General features: G+C 39.9%; 1 protein-coding gene across 4 annotated transcripts in view; it reads left to right on the top strand.

Annotated features, from left to right (window-relative positions):
* The window catches only part of LOC149225112 (phospholipid-transporting ATPase 3-like), a 471,966-nt gene that overhangs the window by 226,923 nt on the left and 225,564 nt on the right, over positions 1–19,479 (top strand). For all 4 annotated transcript variants that reach the window (XM_089376915.1, XM_089376914.1, XM_089376913.1 and 1 more), the window contains 3 exons: positions 278–362; positions 467–544; positions 12,741–12,857. In XM_089376915.1, the coding sequence (XP_089233041.1) occupies positions 278–362; positions 467–544; positions 12,741–12,857 (280 nt within the window). The remainder of the gene's footprint in view (positions 1–277; positions 363–466; positions 545–12,740; positions 12,858–19,479) is intronic.

Raw genomic sequence — 19,479 nt, 5'->3', positions numbered from 1 at the left:
CATTTATATTGAAAGTGTCCATTATTAAGATCCTAGTTTCTTAAACTTTATCCCTATTTCACACAAGACTTTTGCTATAAAACAGAGTAGCTTCAAAGCAAAAGATGACTATACTTGGAATAATTTTAAAATTCAAAGGGCTTCGATACAATTTAGTAGTGTGTTTCTCTTCATGTGTTATACTACTTTTTTTTCATGCAATTCTAATATATCTGGAATCGAATGCCAATTTAGATGTCTATCTAAAAGCTTCTTTTGGGAATACTTGACAGTGCAGTGGGTTTTTCCTCAATAATAATTTATGGTACCTACAACTTGGCAATGATTCAGGATATATCTTTAGTGCAGGCTCCACAGTATTGGTATTGGCATTTTCAAAGACTTCTACCTTCTTTTGTGCTTGAAAGGATTATTTTAAAAACTGTACAATGAATAATGTGATAAATTATTAGCCTTTATTGATTAGGTGGACGTGCTCATGACTATTTCTCTGATTACTTTGTACAATACAATCATCCCGATATCACTATACGTCTCAATTGAGGTAAGACATGCTATATATAACCATATCTAACTTTTTTTAATATCTTTTCTGTTCCAGTTCTTTTACCTCTTGCATTTCATTTTGAACTAGCAATATTTCAAATTGGTTATCAAATCCTACATTCGTTGAAGTAGTGTGTTCTTGTCTTCCATTTCCCCCTTATGTTTATATATCTTAGTTTGTTCTATTATAAATTCCATATTTCTAGTCTCTTCAACTTTCATTTAGCTATTCTGTTATTGTACAAGAGGGTTTTAACGGTACAGGAAACTGAAGAACAATAAACTAAATTCTTATACGATCACTTTACTGTTGTGTTTGCTTGCGATTTAACCTTAGGTGGAATAATTCTTGGGTCTCTTAGTTCAAGCTTGAAATGCATTCTCAACTATGCCATTTGCTACATTGTGAAATTCTTCTCTTCTTTTAAGGAGGGTACTCTTTTACTTTCTTGTTAGTACATGCTGTACTTTCCAGACCCATTGAAGTGGGGACTGGACATTCAATTTTCATTTCTACAAGAATTACCCTGAGAAATTTTCTATACTCCACACAAGAGTTGGCCCATATCTAGGTTTAACCTCAGGCTTTTTCTTCAAGTTATCCTTTGAGAGTTGAGAAAATATTCTTGTAATTATTTTTTACCCCAACCGAATAGGCATAAAGCAATCAACACATGGACCTACATTTAAAATGGTTTTGAGAAAGAAAAACATCTTATATTTCAATCGTGCTCACAAAAAGATACATCATAGACTTACAGATTTCTTGGACGAAGCCGAAACTGCTAATTTGGAATTGATAGCAGCTGAATATACCATTCCCTTTGTGAGAACATCCATATATTGATGAATCTTGCACGATTATATAGCTTACTAATTGGAATTTGCATGGAGTTTCTTTGTGGAAAGGAAAAATTTGCAAATATGAAATGATCATTTCCCAAATGTTGTTGGTCCTTGTAACAGCCCTAGTCCAGTGTAAATTGGATGGGAGGGTTTCACCTACTAGGATCTCTTTCTTTTTTCTTTTTTTATTTAACCTCTTAAATTCAAACAAATAACTTAATTGTAGCTAAGCAATCCAGCAGATGTTGTGAAAATCGCGATTTTCTCCTTCTGCCGATCAAATCGCGATTTTTATACGAAAAAATCGCTGGTATTTTTTTGCCGATTTTTACTGAAAAAAGATAAAAATGAAAAAATCGCGATAAAAACTTAAAAAATCGCCGAGGGTCAGGACAGCATAGTTTTATAACGTTTTTTTGGGTTTTTTCATGCAATTTTTTTTGAAAGAAACAAATAATTTTTGAGTGGGGCAGCTTAATGATTAAGTCTAGGCCCTAGTATGGATATGCTATTCATGGTAATGTTAAATTCTTAAAGTAAATTCTTAAGATTAAGGAGAATGTCACTTTTACTTAAATTTTTACCATTACCATGAAATGACTCAGGATGTTTGAGAGTGGTTCCAACCTCATTGGATTTCATATGGAGAAAGTAGAATTTTAGATTTCATTTAAAATCCAGCAGACTTATCAGTTTTTCAGGATTTCAGGATTGGGAGATTGTAATGTTTCCAGGTGACACCACCTGCCTGGGCTACCCCTGCCACCAGTAGAGGACGTGGTCTACCTCCTATAGCTCCTTGTAAAGTTTTGTAGATGTTCTATGCTAAGAGCAATTTCACTTTTCTCACAACAATCATACAAGTAGATAAGCAAAATGTAGATAGAACATATAAGTAGATCTTACAGAAGACAAATCAGAAACAAGAAAAATGTATGTGTTTGTTTCGGCGGTCAACAGGATGCTTCAACCAGCAAAGTCTCCTTTGGTCAGCCAGCCCAGCATGTGTCACAACAACCCTCCAACCAGTAGATGAGTCAACCCAAGTAAGTTCTACAAAAGTCAACGCTGTCCTGAAAAGTCAACGCAGGGGCAGCAAGCTAAAAGTCAACGCAGCAGCAAAACGGTCAACCCTTTGACCTCGATTTTTGTGCCAGGTAGTATGGCCTTCAAAAATCGAACCTCCCACAAGTTTTCAGCTTGTTTGGACCAAGTGTTGACCAAAGTCAACGCTGGTCAAACTTCTGCGAAACCCTAGCAACAGAAAAATCCTCTTCGTCCTTCCCACGTGTGGCTGAAATTCGTCCTCCAGGTAGCTCGTACTTTTTAGGATGAGAGAGGAAGATGTGAGTTGTTTTTGTGATCAAATTCTCTCCAACTTTTCCTGTATATATATATCCATCAATGAGGGTGTGTGACACATCTGTTGGGCATGTGAGCCTACATTACAAAACTGGCTGACCTTTGCACATATAATTTATTAAGAATAATAAATTCAAAATATAAGTTCTGCTCATCGGATTAAGACTATTTTTATATGGATTTTACACCTCTCAGAAAGAGGAATCCAACAAAAATATTAGCCTCTTAATCTGAGCATCAGAACATGGAGTTTGGACCTAGTTGTCCAAATTTAACACTCCCTCTCAACTAGGGAGAACTCCATCTATTAGTGCAATTAACATCGTGAGTCATCCCGCCGAAACTTGCTTTGCTGGCTTCTTTATTTCAGAACAGAAGTGGGTTAGTCACAAAGACATCATTCCCCGACTGACATAATCAGTCCAGAGGTCCCAGACCTCACAAATCTTGATCCCAGATCAAGTGGTTGGACCATGCCATCCTAGATAGAGAGTACGGCAATCTCTGATGCGTCCATCAGTCTTTGCTAATAGTCTCTAGCTTTTCCACACCTCATTGGCCAAATGAGAGGTACTTCCCATGAGCCCTGAACTCAATGGGTAGGATGCATACGGGGCACAGATTAAATGAGTGGCGAACCAGCTCAATAATCACAAGGGTGGGGCAGAAGCATTATGAGTGCTTATAGCTCCGAGAAGCTATCCCCAAAGCCCCCCAGAGCTCCCAGAGCTCATTGTCCAACAGGACCCACATCATAGGGTCTTTCCACGACACCAAGACTCTCACGGAAGGTTAGGAACTTGACCTTCCCCAGGGGCTTAGTGAGAATATCCGCGACCTGCTCATCAGTTCCTATATGATCGAGCCTTACGGCGCCTCGCTGTACCATATCCCGGATAAAGTGGTACCTGATATCAATATGCTTGGATCGGTCGTGGAACACAGGATTCTCAGTCATACGAATCCCACTCTGATTATCACAGAGTATTACAGTGGTATCTAGCACATGTTGGAACAGCTCACTAAAGAGCTTCCTCAACCAAACTGCTTCACAACAGGCCATACTAGCAGCAATGTATTCGGCCTCCGCGGTGCTCAAAGCCACCGACTTCTGCTTCCTGCTCATCCATGAGATCGAAGCAGAACCAAGATTGAAACAGCATCCAGATGTGCTCCTACGATCCACCACACTGCCAGCCCAATCGGCATCAGTATATCCCCGGAGTATCACACTCCCGGCAGTGTATCTCAGCCCATGGTTTATCGTGCCCCGAAGATATCTCAAAAGATTCTTGGCACCAACCCAGTGAAAATGATGAGGCTCAACCATCTGTTGACTCAAAGTATTCACTGCAAAACATATGTCCGGACGGGTGTTCACTAAGAACATCAAAGCTCCTATGAGTTGACGATACTCAGTAGGATTGGCCAAGATAGGCCCTGCAGCGCAGCCACTCAACTTCTTAAAGTTGAGTTCCATTGGTGTCGACACGGACTTACAGTCCACCATCCCAAATCTTTCCAGAAGCTTCACAATATACTTTCCTTGAGAAAGGAAAATCTCTCCAGGTCTCTGCTAGACCTCCAGGCCTAGGAAATAGTGCATCAGTCCTAGGTCTTTCATCTCGAACTCAGCAGCAAGCTCCCTCTTACATTGATGAATGAGAGGGTCATCACCTGTCAGGAAGAGGTCGTCCACATACAACACTAGAATGAGAGGCTTTCCTTCAAAGTGAGCCTTCCTCTTTCCTTTGGATTTGTCATTTCTTTGATTCCCATTCCTTCGGTTGTTGTTGTTGTCGTCACTATCGGGAGAATTCTTCTGGAAGGGGCATTCTCTAGCATAGTGTCCAGTCCTATGGCAGGTGAAACATTTTCCCTTCTTCTTTTGAGTCTTAGTCCTTCCTTTGTCCTTGGAACCACCAGAGTTCTTCTTTCGAGAATGAGCAACATAGGCAGCATTTCTTTCATTATCAAATTCCTTCATCCTTGTTTCTTCTTGCATACATCTAGACAGAAGCTCATCAAAGTTAGGGATGGTATTATTGTTGAGAATGGTAGTTGTGAATACTTGCCATTCATATGGAAGTCCTCCAAGTGCGGTGAGAACCATCTCACGATCAGCTATTGTCTCCCCAATAGCTAGCAGATTGTTCCTGGTTTCGGTCAACTTCATAAAGAAAGTTTGAATAGACTCGTCTCGGCCCTTCTTCATATTCTTCAACTTGTTCTTGAGGAATAGCACTTGGTTCACATTGTTTACTCGGAACATAAGTATCAGCTTGTCATACATCTCCTTGGATGTGCCTAGTTCAGCTATGTAGGCAACCAGACTCTTATTTATGGATTCCCTGATCAGCAGTTTTGCTCTGATTTCTCCCTTCTTATACTTGTGTTTAACAGCAGCAGAGGCATTTGATGGAGGTTCTTGAATCTTCCCTGTCACATGATCTAGGAGATCATGATCTTCTAATTTGAGATCTAATAACATCTTCCAGGCATGGAAGTCATCACTTCCAGTCAGCTTGTCGTTCTCCCTGAATTCAAGCTTAGAGGAATCCATTTCCTTCGATGTTGATTGCTATAGATAGAGTTTGTCTTCACCTCGGCTCCGATACCATGTAAAGTTTTGTAGATGTTCTATGCTAAGAGCAATTTCACTTTTCTCACAGCAATCATACAAGTAGATAAGCAAAATGCAGATAGAACATATAAGCAGATCTTACAGAAGACAAATCAGAAACAAGAAAAATGTATGTGTTTGTTTCGGCGGTCAACAGGATGCTTCAACCAGCAAAGTCTCCTTTGGTCAGCTAGCCCAGCATGTGTCACAACAACCCTCCAACCAGTAGATGAGTCAACCCAAGTCAGTTCTACAAAAGTCAACACTGTCCTGAAAAGTCAACGCAGGGGCAGCAAGCTAAAAGTCAACGCAGCAGCAAAACGGTCAACCCTTTGACCTCGATTTTTGTGCCAGGTAGTATGGCCTTCAAAAATCGAACCTCCCACAAGTTTTCAGCTTGTTTGGACCAAGTGTTGACCAAAGTCAACGCTGGTCAAACTTCTGCGAAACCCTAGCAGCAGAAAAATCCTCTTCGTCCTTCCCACGTGTGGCTGAAATTCGTCCTCCAGGTAGCTCGTACTTTTTAGGATGAGAGAGGAAGATGTGAGTTGTTTTTGTGATCAAATTCTCTCCAACTTTTCCTGTATATATATATCCATCAATGAGGGTGTGTGACACATCTGTTGGGCATGTGAGCCTACATTACAAAACTGGCTGACCTTTGCACATATAATTTATTAAGAATAATAAATTCAAAATATAAGTTCTACTCATCGGATTAAGACTATTTTTATATGGATTTTACACCTCTCAGAAAGAGGAATCCAACAAAAATATTAGCCTCTTAATCTGAGCATCAGAACATGGAGTTTGGACCTAGTTGTCCAAATTTAACACTCCTACTTCTAGTTCTTCAGCTTCTAGAGCACATCAGACTCCATTGCCATCTCCACCAGCACAGGCACCAACATCTACATCTAGAGGGAAAGGGAAAGCTGTGGCATTTTCTTGCAAGAAGGGCAGAGGAAATCAATAGGATTAGACTTTCATTTTATTGTATATGACATTATGACATGATGAGATACATTATCATATTTTTTGTTGATATTTTGAGGCTGAGTTGGGACTCAGGAGTCAGGACTTACTATTCAGGGCATGATTCAATGTTATGTGTGATTTTAGTGCTAGAAATGATATTAAACATCTTATATATTAGTTTTTTTATCATATTTATGTGTCAATGTATTTATTTTATGTTGTAGATGGTTTAGATATTAAAAAAATTGAAAAAAAATGAATATTTTTGTACCAAATGATTTTTTCCTGATTTTTTCCTATTTTTTCCCGATTTTTTCCGATTTGTTCCCTGCGCCGATTTAATCCCGATCGCGATTTTCACAACATTGGATCAACCATGTTTTAAGTAATCATCTAACTCATCAATGAAATAACACTATAAGTAGTGGAACATTAGGTACTCTAGCAACAATAGGGAGGCAAATCATAAACTTTATTTCTTGATTTGAAGGTTTTTACAATGCAAGTTGAATGTAGAACCTGGGATACCAATCTGGCAATAAATTGGACCAACTCCACCCTTTGAAATGCTGGAATAAATCTCATAAATAGGCTCCGAAAATTCAACCTGGTGAACAAGCAACTCTCCGCCCCTTCAAGGAATAAACTTGGCGAATAGAAATGAGAAAATTCTGCTCCTTGATACACAAACAATTCAACCTCCAAATGATCAGCAACACGACCTTCTTCTGGTGATGATATGGATCAATAAGCTCGGGCTCCCCTGAAAGATAACTCGACTTTCAGAGCTGGATAAGATGGTCTCCTAATTTTAATAAACTCGGCCTTCTAAGAATTTAGATCTCAGCTTCATTGATTGAAGAAACTTAGCCTCCAAACAGTAAATCAATATCCTGAGATGATAGGTGCTGAAGCAATAACTCGACCCTCTGGAATTATCTTTGGCAGATGGATATTAAACACTTAGCAAATCAATCTTCAATTAAACTGGTGTACTTGGCCTCCCAGTTTAGATGGCTTCTCAACCTCAATAACAGATCGAACTTAGCCTCTAGTAGACATTAAATTTGGCCTTAATAATGCCTGGAACTTGGCCTTCTTAGGAAGATGAAATCGCCCTCCTGTACTGGAAAATTCAACCTCTGGATATTAATAATAAACCCCAGAATTCGACCTTCTTGGAATAACAGATTTAGCCTTCAATAATTATAAATTCGGCCTCCAAAATGCTAATAAATAACTTGCTAAATTGGCTTCCAAATATTGCTCTCGTCATCCCTTAGTTTTGAGCTATGTTGCGGGGCAGCCCCCCCCCCCTTGAACCCGCTCCCAAATCGCGCTCCGGGTGGGAGCGGCTCGGGAGCGCGCTCTCCCTTAAAAAAATTTGCGCTCCCTGGTCTGTTCCGGAGCGATTTAGGGAGCGATCGCTCCGGCGCTCCCGGAGCGATTTTTAATGCCCGGGAGCGATCGCTCCCCGATCGTTCCCGGGCATTAAAAATCGCTCGGGGAGCGATTCGCGCGGGGTCGGCGGAAAAAAATTCCGCGGACCCAAAAAAAAATTAAATTTTTAAATTTTTTTTTTGGTTTTAAAAGGCCAATGGGCCAAAAAAAAATCATTGTTACTTCATTGAGCTTGAGTTTGGAGCTGGAGCAAGAGCAAAGGAGCGAGGAGCAAGTGCTGAGGAGCGAGGAGCAAGTGCCAAGGAGCGAGGAGCAAGCCTGCAGAGGTAAGTAACTTAGTAATTTAGTTAGTTTAGCTGGTTAGGTAGTAATTTAGTTAATTTAATTTAGCTTATTGAGTTTAAAAATCATGTATTTAAATCAAATTAATAAATTAAATTAATTAATCCCAATAAATTAAATTAATTTGCAGATTCAAGAATCAAAACCCTACAAACATCAAACACCATGGACTTGGCTATATTTCTTGGCATTTTCCTCTTCCTGGTCCCTTTTATGGTTATTATGGTGCCGGAGAGTAGGAAACGGAGGGGCCAGCCTCAAACTGAAGAGGTGGATGAAGAAGCCGGATTAAGTCAAATGGGTGAAAACCCCCGTGAGGAGGAGCTGGAAGAGGGTGAACATGACCCTCAAAAAACTAAACAAGACCAAACTCCATTGTGGAAATATGTTAACAGGGCTGAAACAGGGAGAGGGGTGGAACCACTAAATTTCATTGCCCCCATTGCAACACTGATTACACAGGTTCATACACCCGTGCTAGAAGACACCTCTGCGGGAAAAGGCCATGGGATGGAGAGAAACAAATAGGAATCAAAACTTGTACAGCGGTGTCAACAGCGGAGAGAGCCAAATACATAAGGGAAGAGGAGGAAGCCCAACACAGAACAAAAAAATCAAGGGGTTTCTTTGAACCAAGCTCACAATCACAAAGAACTCCTTCAGCATCCTCCCAAGGCAGTGGATATGGACATGGAGGCACAGGGTCATCATCTTTAAGGCGTAGAACCATATTAGATTTCCTTGATGAGGGGTGTAGGAATGATGTGGATTCAAAAGTTTACAGGTTTCTCTATGCATGTGGGATACCATTCAATGTTCTTCGCTCACCTTATTGGCACGAAATGGTTTCTGCCATAAATGATGCCCCTAAAGGATACAAGAGCCTTGGGTATGACAAGGCAAGAACCGTTGGCCTTGATCATGAAAAAGCAAAAATATCACATTATTTGAATAAAATGACAAGTTCTTGGACTGACCATGGGGTGTCCATTGTATCTGATGGATGGACAAATGTAAAAGGCAAGCCATTGATAAGTGTTCTTGCTGTGTCTGTTAGTGGTCCCATCTTTCTAGCTGCACATGATTACTCAGACAAGTTCAAGACCGCCATCAACATTGCAGAAGCATTACTTGAAACGATTGAGTGTATTGGCCCATACAATGTCATCCATGTCATCACTGATAATGCTCTTAATTGTAAGGCAGCAGGAGCAATTATTGAGGATAAATACCCCAACATATTTTGGTCTGGATGTTTGGTTCACACATTGAACCTTCTGTTGCATGATATTGTCAAAAAAAAAATGAACAATACCAATGGACTGGTAATTTGTACAAGAAAGGCAAACAAATGATAAAATTTATTACAAATCATAGCAATACCCATGGCCTTTTCCGCAGTCACTCGAGATTGGAGTTGCCGAAGATTGCGAAAACTAGATTTGGTAGCTATTACCTCACCTTCAGGCGCCTTTTGAAGGTAAGAGAGGCATTAGCTAGCATGGTATCAAGTCCACATTGGCAGGTGTTAAAGGAAAGGGCTACAAATGTAGCTGACATGGCAGGTTTTGAAATGGTGGAGGAGGCCGCTCTTGATGGGCAGTTTTGGACAAGTGTGAGGCAAGTATTGGATTTCACCAAGCCAATTTATCACATGATTCGGTTTGCAGTTACAGACAAACCAGTGATTGGCGAGGTGTATGAGCAAATGGACACCATGTTGGGGGAAATAAAAGACATTGTTCATAATAGAGATCCCAACTTGTACAAACTGATTCATGATTGTGTGTGTGAATGGTGGAATAGGCTTAACCTTCCACTACATTGCTTGGCGTATATCCTTACGCCAAAATACTACTCTACATCTTGGTTGGGTCAACCTGCAGCAGGGGGTGGGGTTAGGACCAAACCCCATTTAGATCCAGAGGTAACTAAAGGATATTTGGAAGCATTAGAAAGGTTGGTACTTGACAGGAGGAATGTGCAGCTGTGTGCCTTGAAATAGGCAGATACTTCAGTGGCACTGGTTTGTATGGTAACTTCCATGCAATGGACGACAAAGATAAATTTGAATCTCTCACATGGTGGGAAACATATGGCGGCCACGGAATTTTGCCAAAATTGGCAAAAAAAGTTCTTTCACAGGTTGTAAATTCTTCTTTTGCAGAGAGGTGTTGGAGCACCTACAACTATATACATAATGTGAAAAGAAACAGACTCAATGAAAACCGAGCAGAAAGCTTGGTTTATGTGCACTACAACTTGAGGTTGTTGAGTCATTACTGTGATCGGGCTAATGAGGATCCCACATATAAAATTTGGGACAATCACCCAGAGGATGACAATTTGGAGGATGGCATTGTACATATTGAAGAACTAGAAGAGGAACTTGTAAGGGATGAAAATGAAGCAGCTGCAGCAGCCATGCCACCTCCACCTCCACCTCCACCATCCAGTAGCAGTGCTCGAGGTCCGAGTCTTGTTCCTTTGCTGTCGCCACCTCCATCTACACCCTCGCGTGGAGGTTCTAGTTATGGTCGTCGGTCTGTGCGGGAGACTCCTAGAAGACCACCACAACCTGCTTATACTCTTGAAGACTCTCATGGCAAGGGCCACATGTAGATTTACAGTTTACTTGTCTTTTTTAGTTTCTATTAGACTTTAGTTTTCATAACTGTTGAGTTTTGAGTCCTTGACTCTTTCATATCATAATGATATTTTTTGTAAACATTATATCACTGTGACAATGAAAATTTGAGGTTTGAAGTTGGGCCTTGGCAATTATAACTCATTGGTAATGATTGTGAATTATGAATATGATGCTTTGTGAAAGACTAAAGCTGTTTCATTTCATCTCATTATTCATGTTTCATTTTATAAATTTTTAACATTTCATATCATGTTAACAGTTAGAAGTTATGACTTAGAAATATCTTCGATATTACTTCTTGTAATGGTTAAACTTAGCTTACAAGTACAACTTTGGTGATCAATGATGATAAATGTTATTGAATTTTCAATTCTGAAAGCTTGAAGTTGAAACTTTAAGATTGAATTTGATGAATCATGATTTATAAGACTCGATATGTTGCAGTTGTAATATGTATTTTACTAACTTGTGGACATGGTTGATGATGATTATAATTTCTAGATGATTGATGTGATATGGTTCAATGATCAATCTATGTTTTTTTATGTTTTTTATGTCTAATTCATCATTCTACATGTTTTTGTTGACATATATGTATCAAAAATTAAAAAATATATATATTTTTAAAAAATCGCTCCCGGATTCGCTCCCAAACCGGGAGCTTCTGAAAATGGTTGCTCCCGCTCCCGTTTTCACTCCCACTTCCCGCTCCCAAGTAACATTGGTTTTGAGCAAATGTTTGATCTTCAGACTGGGCAAATCGACCTCCAGGAAGTGAAGCAATTCAGCCTCTCTTAGCAATGCTAATTTGGTTCCTTGACTGAAGAGATTCAGACTTAGAATAAGCAGGAAAGCTCAACCTCTTGGAAGACAAATCGACCTCCAATAATAGCAATTTAAGCAAATAATAATAATTTTTTGGGACCTGGAAAAACAATTGTATAATCACATATAAGAGCAACTCGATCTGCTTCAATTCTCCTGCAATAAACACAATGGAAAGCCTGAATGACTTCCCCACGAGCCAGCTAGGGTGGCTATGGGTGACCACCGAAATAGACTGAATCCTAGCTAGGGTGACAATTGATGTTCACCGAAACTAGTTTGAGAGCTTCACCTGAAACCTTCAAGATGAGACTCACTTGAGCTTAAATCCAATCACAATGAGAGATCACAAAATAAAATGATGAGGAATAGCCTTCTCTTCCCTTTTTATAAGGCTTTATCAAATGTTCTCCTATCTTCTAGAACTTCCCTTTTATTAGTATTTTATTGATGTACCCACTTATTTCCTCCAAGTGACTTTTGCCCCTTTTTGTTAATAATAATTTGCCCCTTTTATTAAAAATAATCATATTGCTAAGGGGACTAAGGGAAAAACTCAGTCCCCTTAGCAATATTCCCTTTTTGCTAGCTTAAAGGGGACTCGGGATTCTGAAAAGACTTTGACAATACTAGTTTGGATTTTTATTGATTGATATGCATTTTTTTATTTCTAATTAACTTGTGAATTTGAATATTTTATGAATTTTTCATTTGATTGGTTTTATGCCTGTTTTTGACCAGTTTTGGTGTGGTCAGTAGTTTTACTAATTTTGAGTAAACTGTTTCTGAGCCAGTCCTGGTTTTGATAACTTTGCAGTTCTGAAATTTCATTAAATGAACTAGTAGACCTATTTCAAACTGGTAGACTTATTTCAGATTCCAACTCCTTGGATAGCTTGATTGCTCTAAGGGATTTTGTCATTGTAGTGTATAGTATATACATTAGTATAAATTAACACACTTATTTTGAAACTCTATAATATGTATACATTGGAAGCTTTCTTCATTAACTTATTACACTTTGTTTTCATTTTCTGATTTAGGAAATGGATTCCTATGATATTTTAATGCATGCCTTTTTAAGCAGAGCAAAAGACGTGATTGATGTATCAATCACTGAGTATTAGGTTCCTTTAGTAAGAATAACCTTGATCTTGGTTTTTCTAGATAATTAAATTCATTCAAAGTACTCAGCTCATCAACAAGGATATCAATATGTATGACAAGGAGACAAATATGTATGCACAAGCAAGGACTTCAAACTTGAATGATGAGCTGGGACAGGTAGGTCTTGTTAACACATTTGATGCCAAATTACAGAATTCTTGTTCAAAGAACCTAGTTTATATTTTCCCTTATACAATGTGATGAAAAAATTGCTCAACTTTAAGATTCACAATATATCACACATGCATTTTGTCGTTATATTTGTATGGTGTAAGGTCGTGGATTTCTTTTAATGTTTTATTTCACTAGTTCGATATTCTTCATTAGTAGTAAAGTATCTAACTATGATGCATGGGTTTTCCACTGTATTTCTCTATGAACTTTTCCTTAATGCAAAGTTGCAATATAAGCTTACATATCCTTCTCTTTTAAAGTAGTTCATTATTGTCAAGTTAGTGATGCAGTAATTAATCTTATACTGAAAATTTGTTTCAAAAGTTACATTCCTCCATATCTCTCTAGTACATCAAATATTTTAAAACACCAATCTTCATTAACTATTTAGAATATTTTATAAGAAATCTCATGGATTTTCTCCTTTATAAATGTTTGAGTTGATTAAAGACAAGCACTTGAGTTGACATTTATTGTGATGAGGTAAAAAATTGTTCCTCATTGTATGTGTATTAATGATTCAAAAAAATTAACCTTAATATCTTTGTATGGTATAAGTATTGAGAATCTGAGATACATGGAAAAATGGGACAATAATTAAGATAGATTTAAAAGTGAAGTTACATGGATACGAAAATGAAAATAAATATGAATACAACATCTGAAATGAATATGACATTTATTTTTTAAAATCAGGACATGATATAGCTAAGTTATCTCTCTCTCTCTATATATATATATAAAGAGAGAGAGAGAGAGAGAGAGTTTTCAACAGTGAAGGTTCAATTCTTGTGAGGACTTTTCCTCTAGCCATGGGGTCATCTTCAGGTACCTGTCAATTAAAAAATCCCAAGGGATTAGCTCAACTGGTTGTTACTGTTGTTAGATATTTGGCTAGTTTTATTTTGGTGGGGTTCTGGTTTGAATATCCCTTAGGTGATGTGCACTGGTCTATGTGATGGATGCCATCAACAAATATGTGAAAGCATCCTTTGGGTTTCATAATGAGGTTTTCGTTGGAAAAAAATATACAGAAAACCCACTTTCAATGCTGGAAATAAAGCCAAAACAACAGTTAGCATTAAGTAAGTGCCAAGCCCTCTCTTTATAACAGAATTGTAAGAAATTAGTGTTAGCATTCTATTTTTTAAATTAATGTGTTTTTTCATTTTAGTAACCAAGACATCTATTGAAACAATTGGTAAGAGATTCAAAATGACCAAAACATCTGCTGAAATGGTTAATACAACTTTTCAAAAAATTTGAACACCACTGTAACATTTTGACCCTATTGCAGAGGGGTTCCATATAAGAAAGAGTTTCTAAAACTTGTTTTGTTGAAAATGGTAGTGTGGAAAGTCTTCTTGATTTGTGCCTTAGTCAAGATAGACCACGATCAGTCTTTCTTTTAGCATGGATGAGTTCATGGAGCATGGAAATTCATGTGCAGAGATTAGAGGGTCAGCTAAGTCGATCTCCGAGTGCCAGTTCAAATTTGGAAGAGGACAAGTGGGATCTTCAGTTTCTAATTGAGGAAAGGACAAGTTAGAGTCAGTTCGACTTAGTTAACAAGCCAAACTGAACTCGTGTTTTAAGTTTATACTTGCTAGGTATAGCATGGATCAAATTGCTTAAAAGGAGGACGAAGGCACATCTTTGTATCATTATTGTTTGCACAAGTTTGTGTGAGGAGAGCTTGTTGTAGAGAGAGCATACTTTGGAGGAGCCATATGCTGGTGGGGTACTGTTGTCAGAACAATACCTAACAGGGCAAGGCCAAGGAGGAGGGAGTTGCTACCAAGGGTTTCTAGTCGAGAAATCCGGATCAGTGGTGCGGTTGCACAGACGATCAGAGTAGGGGGCATCTCGACATCAGCAAAAGAATTTCAAAGAGGGAAATCGAGGCTCAGAGGGAGTCACATCGAGAACTTCCAGGAGGGAAGTAGAAGAGCAGTGGAATGGCACTACATGGAGTAAGAGACCAGGACAGACTGGATGGAGCCTCAAACTTAATAGTCTGGAAGGCCAGAATCTTCTCCGTACTTGATAGAAATCATGTCAAGCACTTTGCCTGGAAGACGATAGCAGTCCCAGTTGACCCAGATGACAATGATAGGTATGAGGAAGCAATGACGAGGGCCGAGAGTATCATTCTTGACGGGATCAAGGATCATATAGTACCACATATTGCCGAGAAGGATACAACACGGGAGATGTGGAGGCCCTGACCAAGTGGTATCAGCATACTTCTGTGCAGAGGAAGAAGCTCCTAGAAAATTAGCTGCGGTCATACCAGATGCAGAAGGGAGAATAGATCGACACCTTCCTCGGTCGATTGAAGGAGATCCGAGATCAACTGACTTCCATAGGGGCCACACTTGATCCATAGTTGATGTTGAGAACAACCCTGAATGTAGTTTTAGAAGACTGGGAGGTGTTTGCGCAGAGCATACTAGGCAGGGGAACCATTCCAGATTGGGAGGAAATGTGGGCGGCTCTGCACCAAGAAGAGATCAGGAGGGTGACCAAGAGGGGAAGCAACATCAAGGGGATCAGAATCAAGGAGGAGGAGGAGGTGGATGCTGCCCTAGCATCTGAGGGTAAGCAAGAAAAGTGAAAGAAGAAGGACCTCTCCAAGGTCAAATTCTTCCACTGTGGGGAGCCGGGTCATTATGTGACCTAGTGTCCGAGGAAGAAGAGCAAGGGACAGGCTTCCGAGACCATGGCAGCGCCAGCGAGGGCAAAGAAGGAAGTGGAGACAGACGATGACTGTGCCATGAGTGCGAACACACCAGTTGAGCGAAAGTGGGGAGACATCGAGCTGTACTCAAGAGGACTACAGAAGATGAGGGGTAGGATCCTCGAGGTACCTAACCTCTAGGATTATACCTGGCTACAGGAGCCCCGAAGAGGAGTAGCCGGACTGGCGGATGTCGGTAGAGGCGGATGAGGATGGAGCAACAGAGAGAGCTACGATGCAGGATTCCCAGGACAACGCGAGGCTAGTAGGCTGCAACAGTGTGAGATGCACGGGAGTGTTGTAGCAGTGCAAGATGGCATAGAGAGGTATGCAACGATGATAGATGCAAGGAGTTGGTTCAGCAATGCAGAGGTCAGAGGGAGCACTTATCAGCGACAGAGGGAGCTTTAGCATCAGGAGTGTCTCTAGCCTGATAGAGATGTCAGAGTTGGGAGATGAGTTACTTACTTCTCAGTAACTGAGCTGCAGTCCAGCAGTTAGCAATGGCGGTGCTATGTGCAGCACAATGCAGCATGATAAGAGGGGATGCAGTGCAAACGCAACAGTGGTAGTGGCAGGGCCATGGGCAGCAGCACGGATGCAAAGGGAGCTGTCGTACAGATGCAGCAGTGGCAGTGGCAGAGCCATGGGTGGCAGTACGAGATGCAGCAGTGCAAATGATGGGCCGCTGGTCTAGCATTAGGGACCGATGCCGGATGATCAAAGTAATATTCAGTACGGAGTATTGATAGAGCGCAGTCCTCGCTAAGAGGGAGTGTTGATTTGGGGTCGCATCGAATGTGCTCTAGCCACGAAATTTGGTGGAGCGGCTAAGACACATGAGATCTCCAATACCCATAAAGGGTTTGGGCAGATTTTAAACTGTTTGGGAGATATTAAAATAATTAATATTTTTAATGGAGTCCCTAAGTCTAAACTTAGGGAAATTAAAATATTAATGTGAATTAATATAAAACTGTGTTAGAATGGTCCAAAAGTCATGGATCAAGCTAGATCTAATCATAGCCGTTGATTTTTCAACGAGAAAAGTATAAGAGGAGGCTTGAGGGTCACTTGGAGAACACACCAAGAGATCAAGATTTCGACTTTTTGGGGCTGGGTTTGCTGAGAAAGTTGAGAGAGTGATCTGGAGTTGCAGCTGAGGGGCAGTGAATACAGAAGCAGAGACGCAGAGATAGTGCCAAGAGGATCAGCGCAACGACCGGGAAAGCTGACGCAGAGGGCAGAAGCCGGAATTGTCGGGAACAACCGAAACTACCGGGAACTACTGGAACAGCCGGGAAAGCTGACGCAAAGGGAAGAAGCTGGAACTGCCGGAATGCTGATGCAGAGGGCAGAAGCTGGAACTGCTGAGAACAGCCGGAATTGTCGGAACATCTGGGAAAGTTGTCGCAAAGGGCAAAAGCCTGAATTGCCGAGAATAGCAGGAACTGCCAGGAATTGCCGAAACAGTCAGAAAGCTGACGTAGAGGGCAAAAGCCAGAACTGTTGGGAATAACCGGAACTGCCGGGAAAGATGACGCAGAGTGCAGAAGCCGGAACTGCAGGGAACAGTTGGAACTGCCGGGAAAGCTGATGTAGAGGGTAGAAGAGGCTGACGCAGGGGTTTTTCGTGGGGCAGATTGGAGCTAAGGAGTTGCCGAAGTGTTTATCCGGGGTTTCAGCCAGAGCATCTGTCTCCGAAGGAGAGGTACTACTACTGAGATTTTTCTCTGTTGAGTGAGCCGGATTTGGCACCCAGATTGTATTCTAAAACTGCTTAATAAATCAAATCCTCAGATAGTTGCACCAGTTTTCCCGCATTGGGTTTTTTCTGGGGACATTAGTCCAAAAATAACGGTGTCATTTGTGTGCTTGTTTCTGTTTCCTTCAGTTGATTATCTGTAATGTGTTGAGCATGTACTTGTGTTTATTTCAGTATTTACATGGTAAATAACTTGTTAATTAATCAGAACAAGTAGAAAGGAATAAATCAAAAAGTACATGGAGGGTTTCTAACTGTTAGACTTAGAAACTTCAACACTCTAGGAGGTACCCCAAAGTTGGTTACGCTGCTTGTAGGAGGGTGTTTTGAGTGCTTCAACTTGCAGCTGATTTCTCTTGACTTGGAGGTTGCAACGAGCCTCTTTACTACCTTAGAGATGTGGTGCATTTATTTGGGAGCAAAAATACATTGTGAATTGTGAGACTGCCAAGAAGGATGATGGCCATGGCCAAGAAGGTGTGCATACACAGAGAGATGGTCCATGTGGGGAACAAAATAGGTGCATTGGGATTGTTACCACACAATATAGCAAGGCCCTAAGGAAGGGAAAACCTAAGGGACAACTATTAGACTAAGTGACAACAGTGGTACTATGACCCATTGTCACCTTAGTCAAAGTCCCCTTCTCTTTACAGACCTTCACCAATGGGAGGAGTCTCGATAGGAAGGGATTCACTTTGAATAGATCAATGATTTAGGTGTGAATGATTCCACAAAGCCCATTCAAGGAGAGACACAGTAATGGTTCAATGCTTCAAAGAAGCTAAAGGCTCTCCAAGAAAGATCTAGGGGGAGATCAAGACTTGAGGTTTGAGACTTGTTGTCACCCAAAGTGTACACCTAAGGCACAACGCTCATAGCAGGGGCTGTTGCCTATTCCATACTCACTCCATTTAAGCTCTCTCCTAGACAAGCTATGGGGGGGAATCCCTAAAGATAGATATAAAAGGAAAACTTGTTGGAACAACAAGTTCTAGGAGACTAAGGGCAAGGCAATTACTTCTCTAGACAACTTGATTTAAAGTTAATTGGCAAGTGTGATTATTAATAAGCAATGTAAGTGCTAAAGACAGATTCAATAAGATCAATGAGACACTTAAAATGATAAGAGAGAGAGAGAGAGATCAGTGCCTTAATAACAATGCTTAAAATATGAATTAAAGTACTTGCACAATAATAAATGATATCTCAAGTTATAAGATAAGCAATGTTGCAAGACAAGGTTAGTACAAGAGATCAAGAGATTACAACAATTGGATATATGAGCAATAAGAGATAAGCTTGCAATATAAATAAGACTTGTACTTCAAGTAAAGATGATATTCAAGAAAAATAGACTTGAAAATGACAAGTACAACAATGTAAGATTTGCAAGTATGAAATGAGCTCACAATCCAATTTACAATAATCAATTGAAAAGCAAGATGAATGAATGCAAGATCTACCTATGTGTGATGCAAGATCTTGGTTAATTTTAATTATATGCCTATTCTAAGGTGAAGGCCTTCTCCTCAATTATTGAAGCAAGTCTTAGAACAAGGTTGTTGGGAGAAGTGTTGGGGAAGGAGGCTAAGGCCTCATTAACGATACTTACCCAGGACTTCTAGCAACCCAAGTGCCTCCATTACTACAAGGGACTTGACCATAAGAGAACTGGAAGGTCACTCATTTTAATCTTTGTTTAAGGGTCAAGCTTCTCAAATTGGATATGAAGAAGGTTGTCCTATCTTTCTATCAACCAAGCTTATGCTTGGAGGTAAATTTTAAAAATGCAAATGCAAATTCTTCAATGAGATCCAATCACAACAAGATGCTTTAGTAAAGGAAAAGCCAATCCACTTATAATCAAGATTTACTTAAAGCACAAGATGATTAGCTTACAACAATGATTAAATGAAGCAAATAGAGTATTACTCATTGAAACAATAGAAGTAATGCAATCAGATTAGATGTTAGAAACAATAGCTTAAATGCGTTTAATCATAGTGCCTATAAAGATGTTCTTCACTTACGTTATTATGACAATTAAAACAATTTAG

This window comes from Pinus tabuliformis, chromosome J (genome assembly GCF_031772625.1).
Source record: "Pinus tabuliformis cultivar Carrire ecotype Pingquan chromosome J, CPIR1, whole genome shotgun sequence".
In the NCBI taxonomy this organism is placed as follows: Eukaryota; Viridiplantae; Streptophyta; class Pinopsida; order Pinales; family Pinaceae; genus Pinus; species Pinus tabuliformis.
Note: the sequence above shows the minus strand (reverse complement) of the source record. Positions and strands in the feature narration are given on the sequence as shown.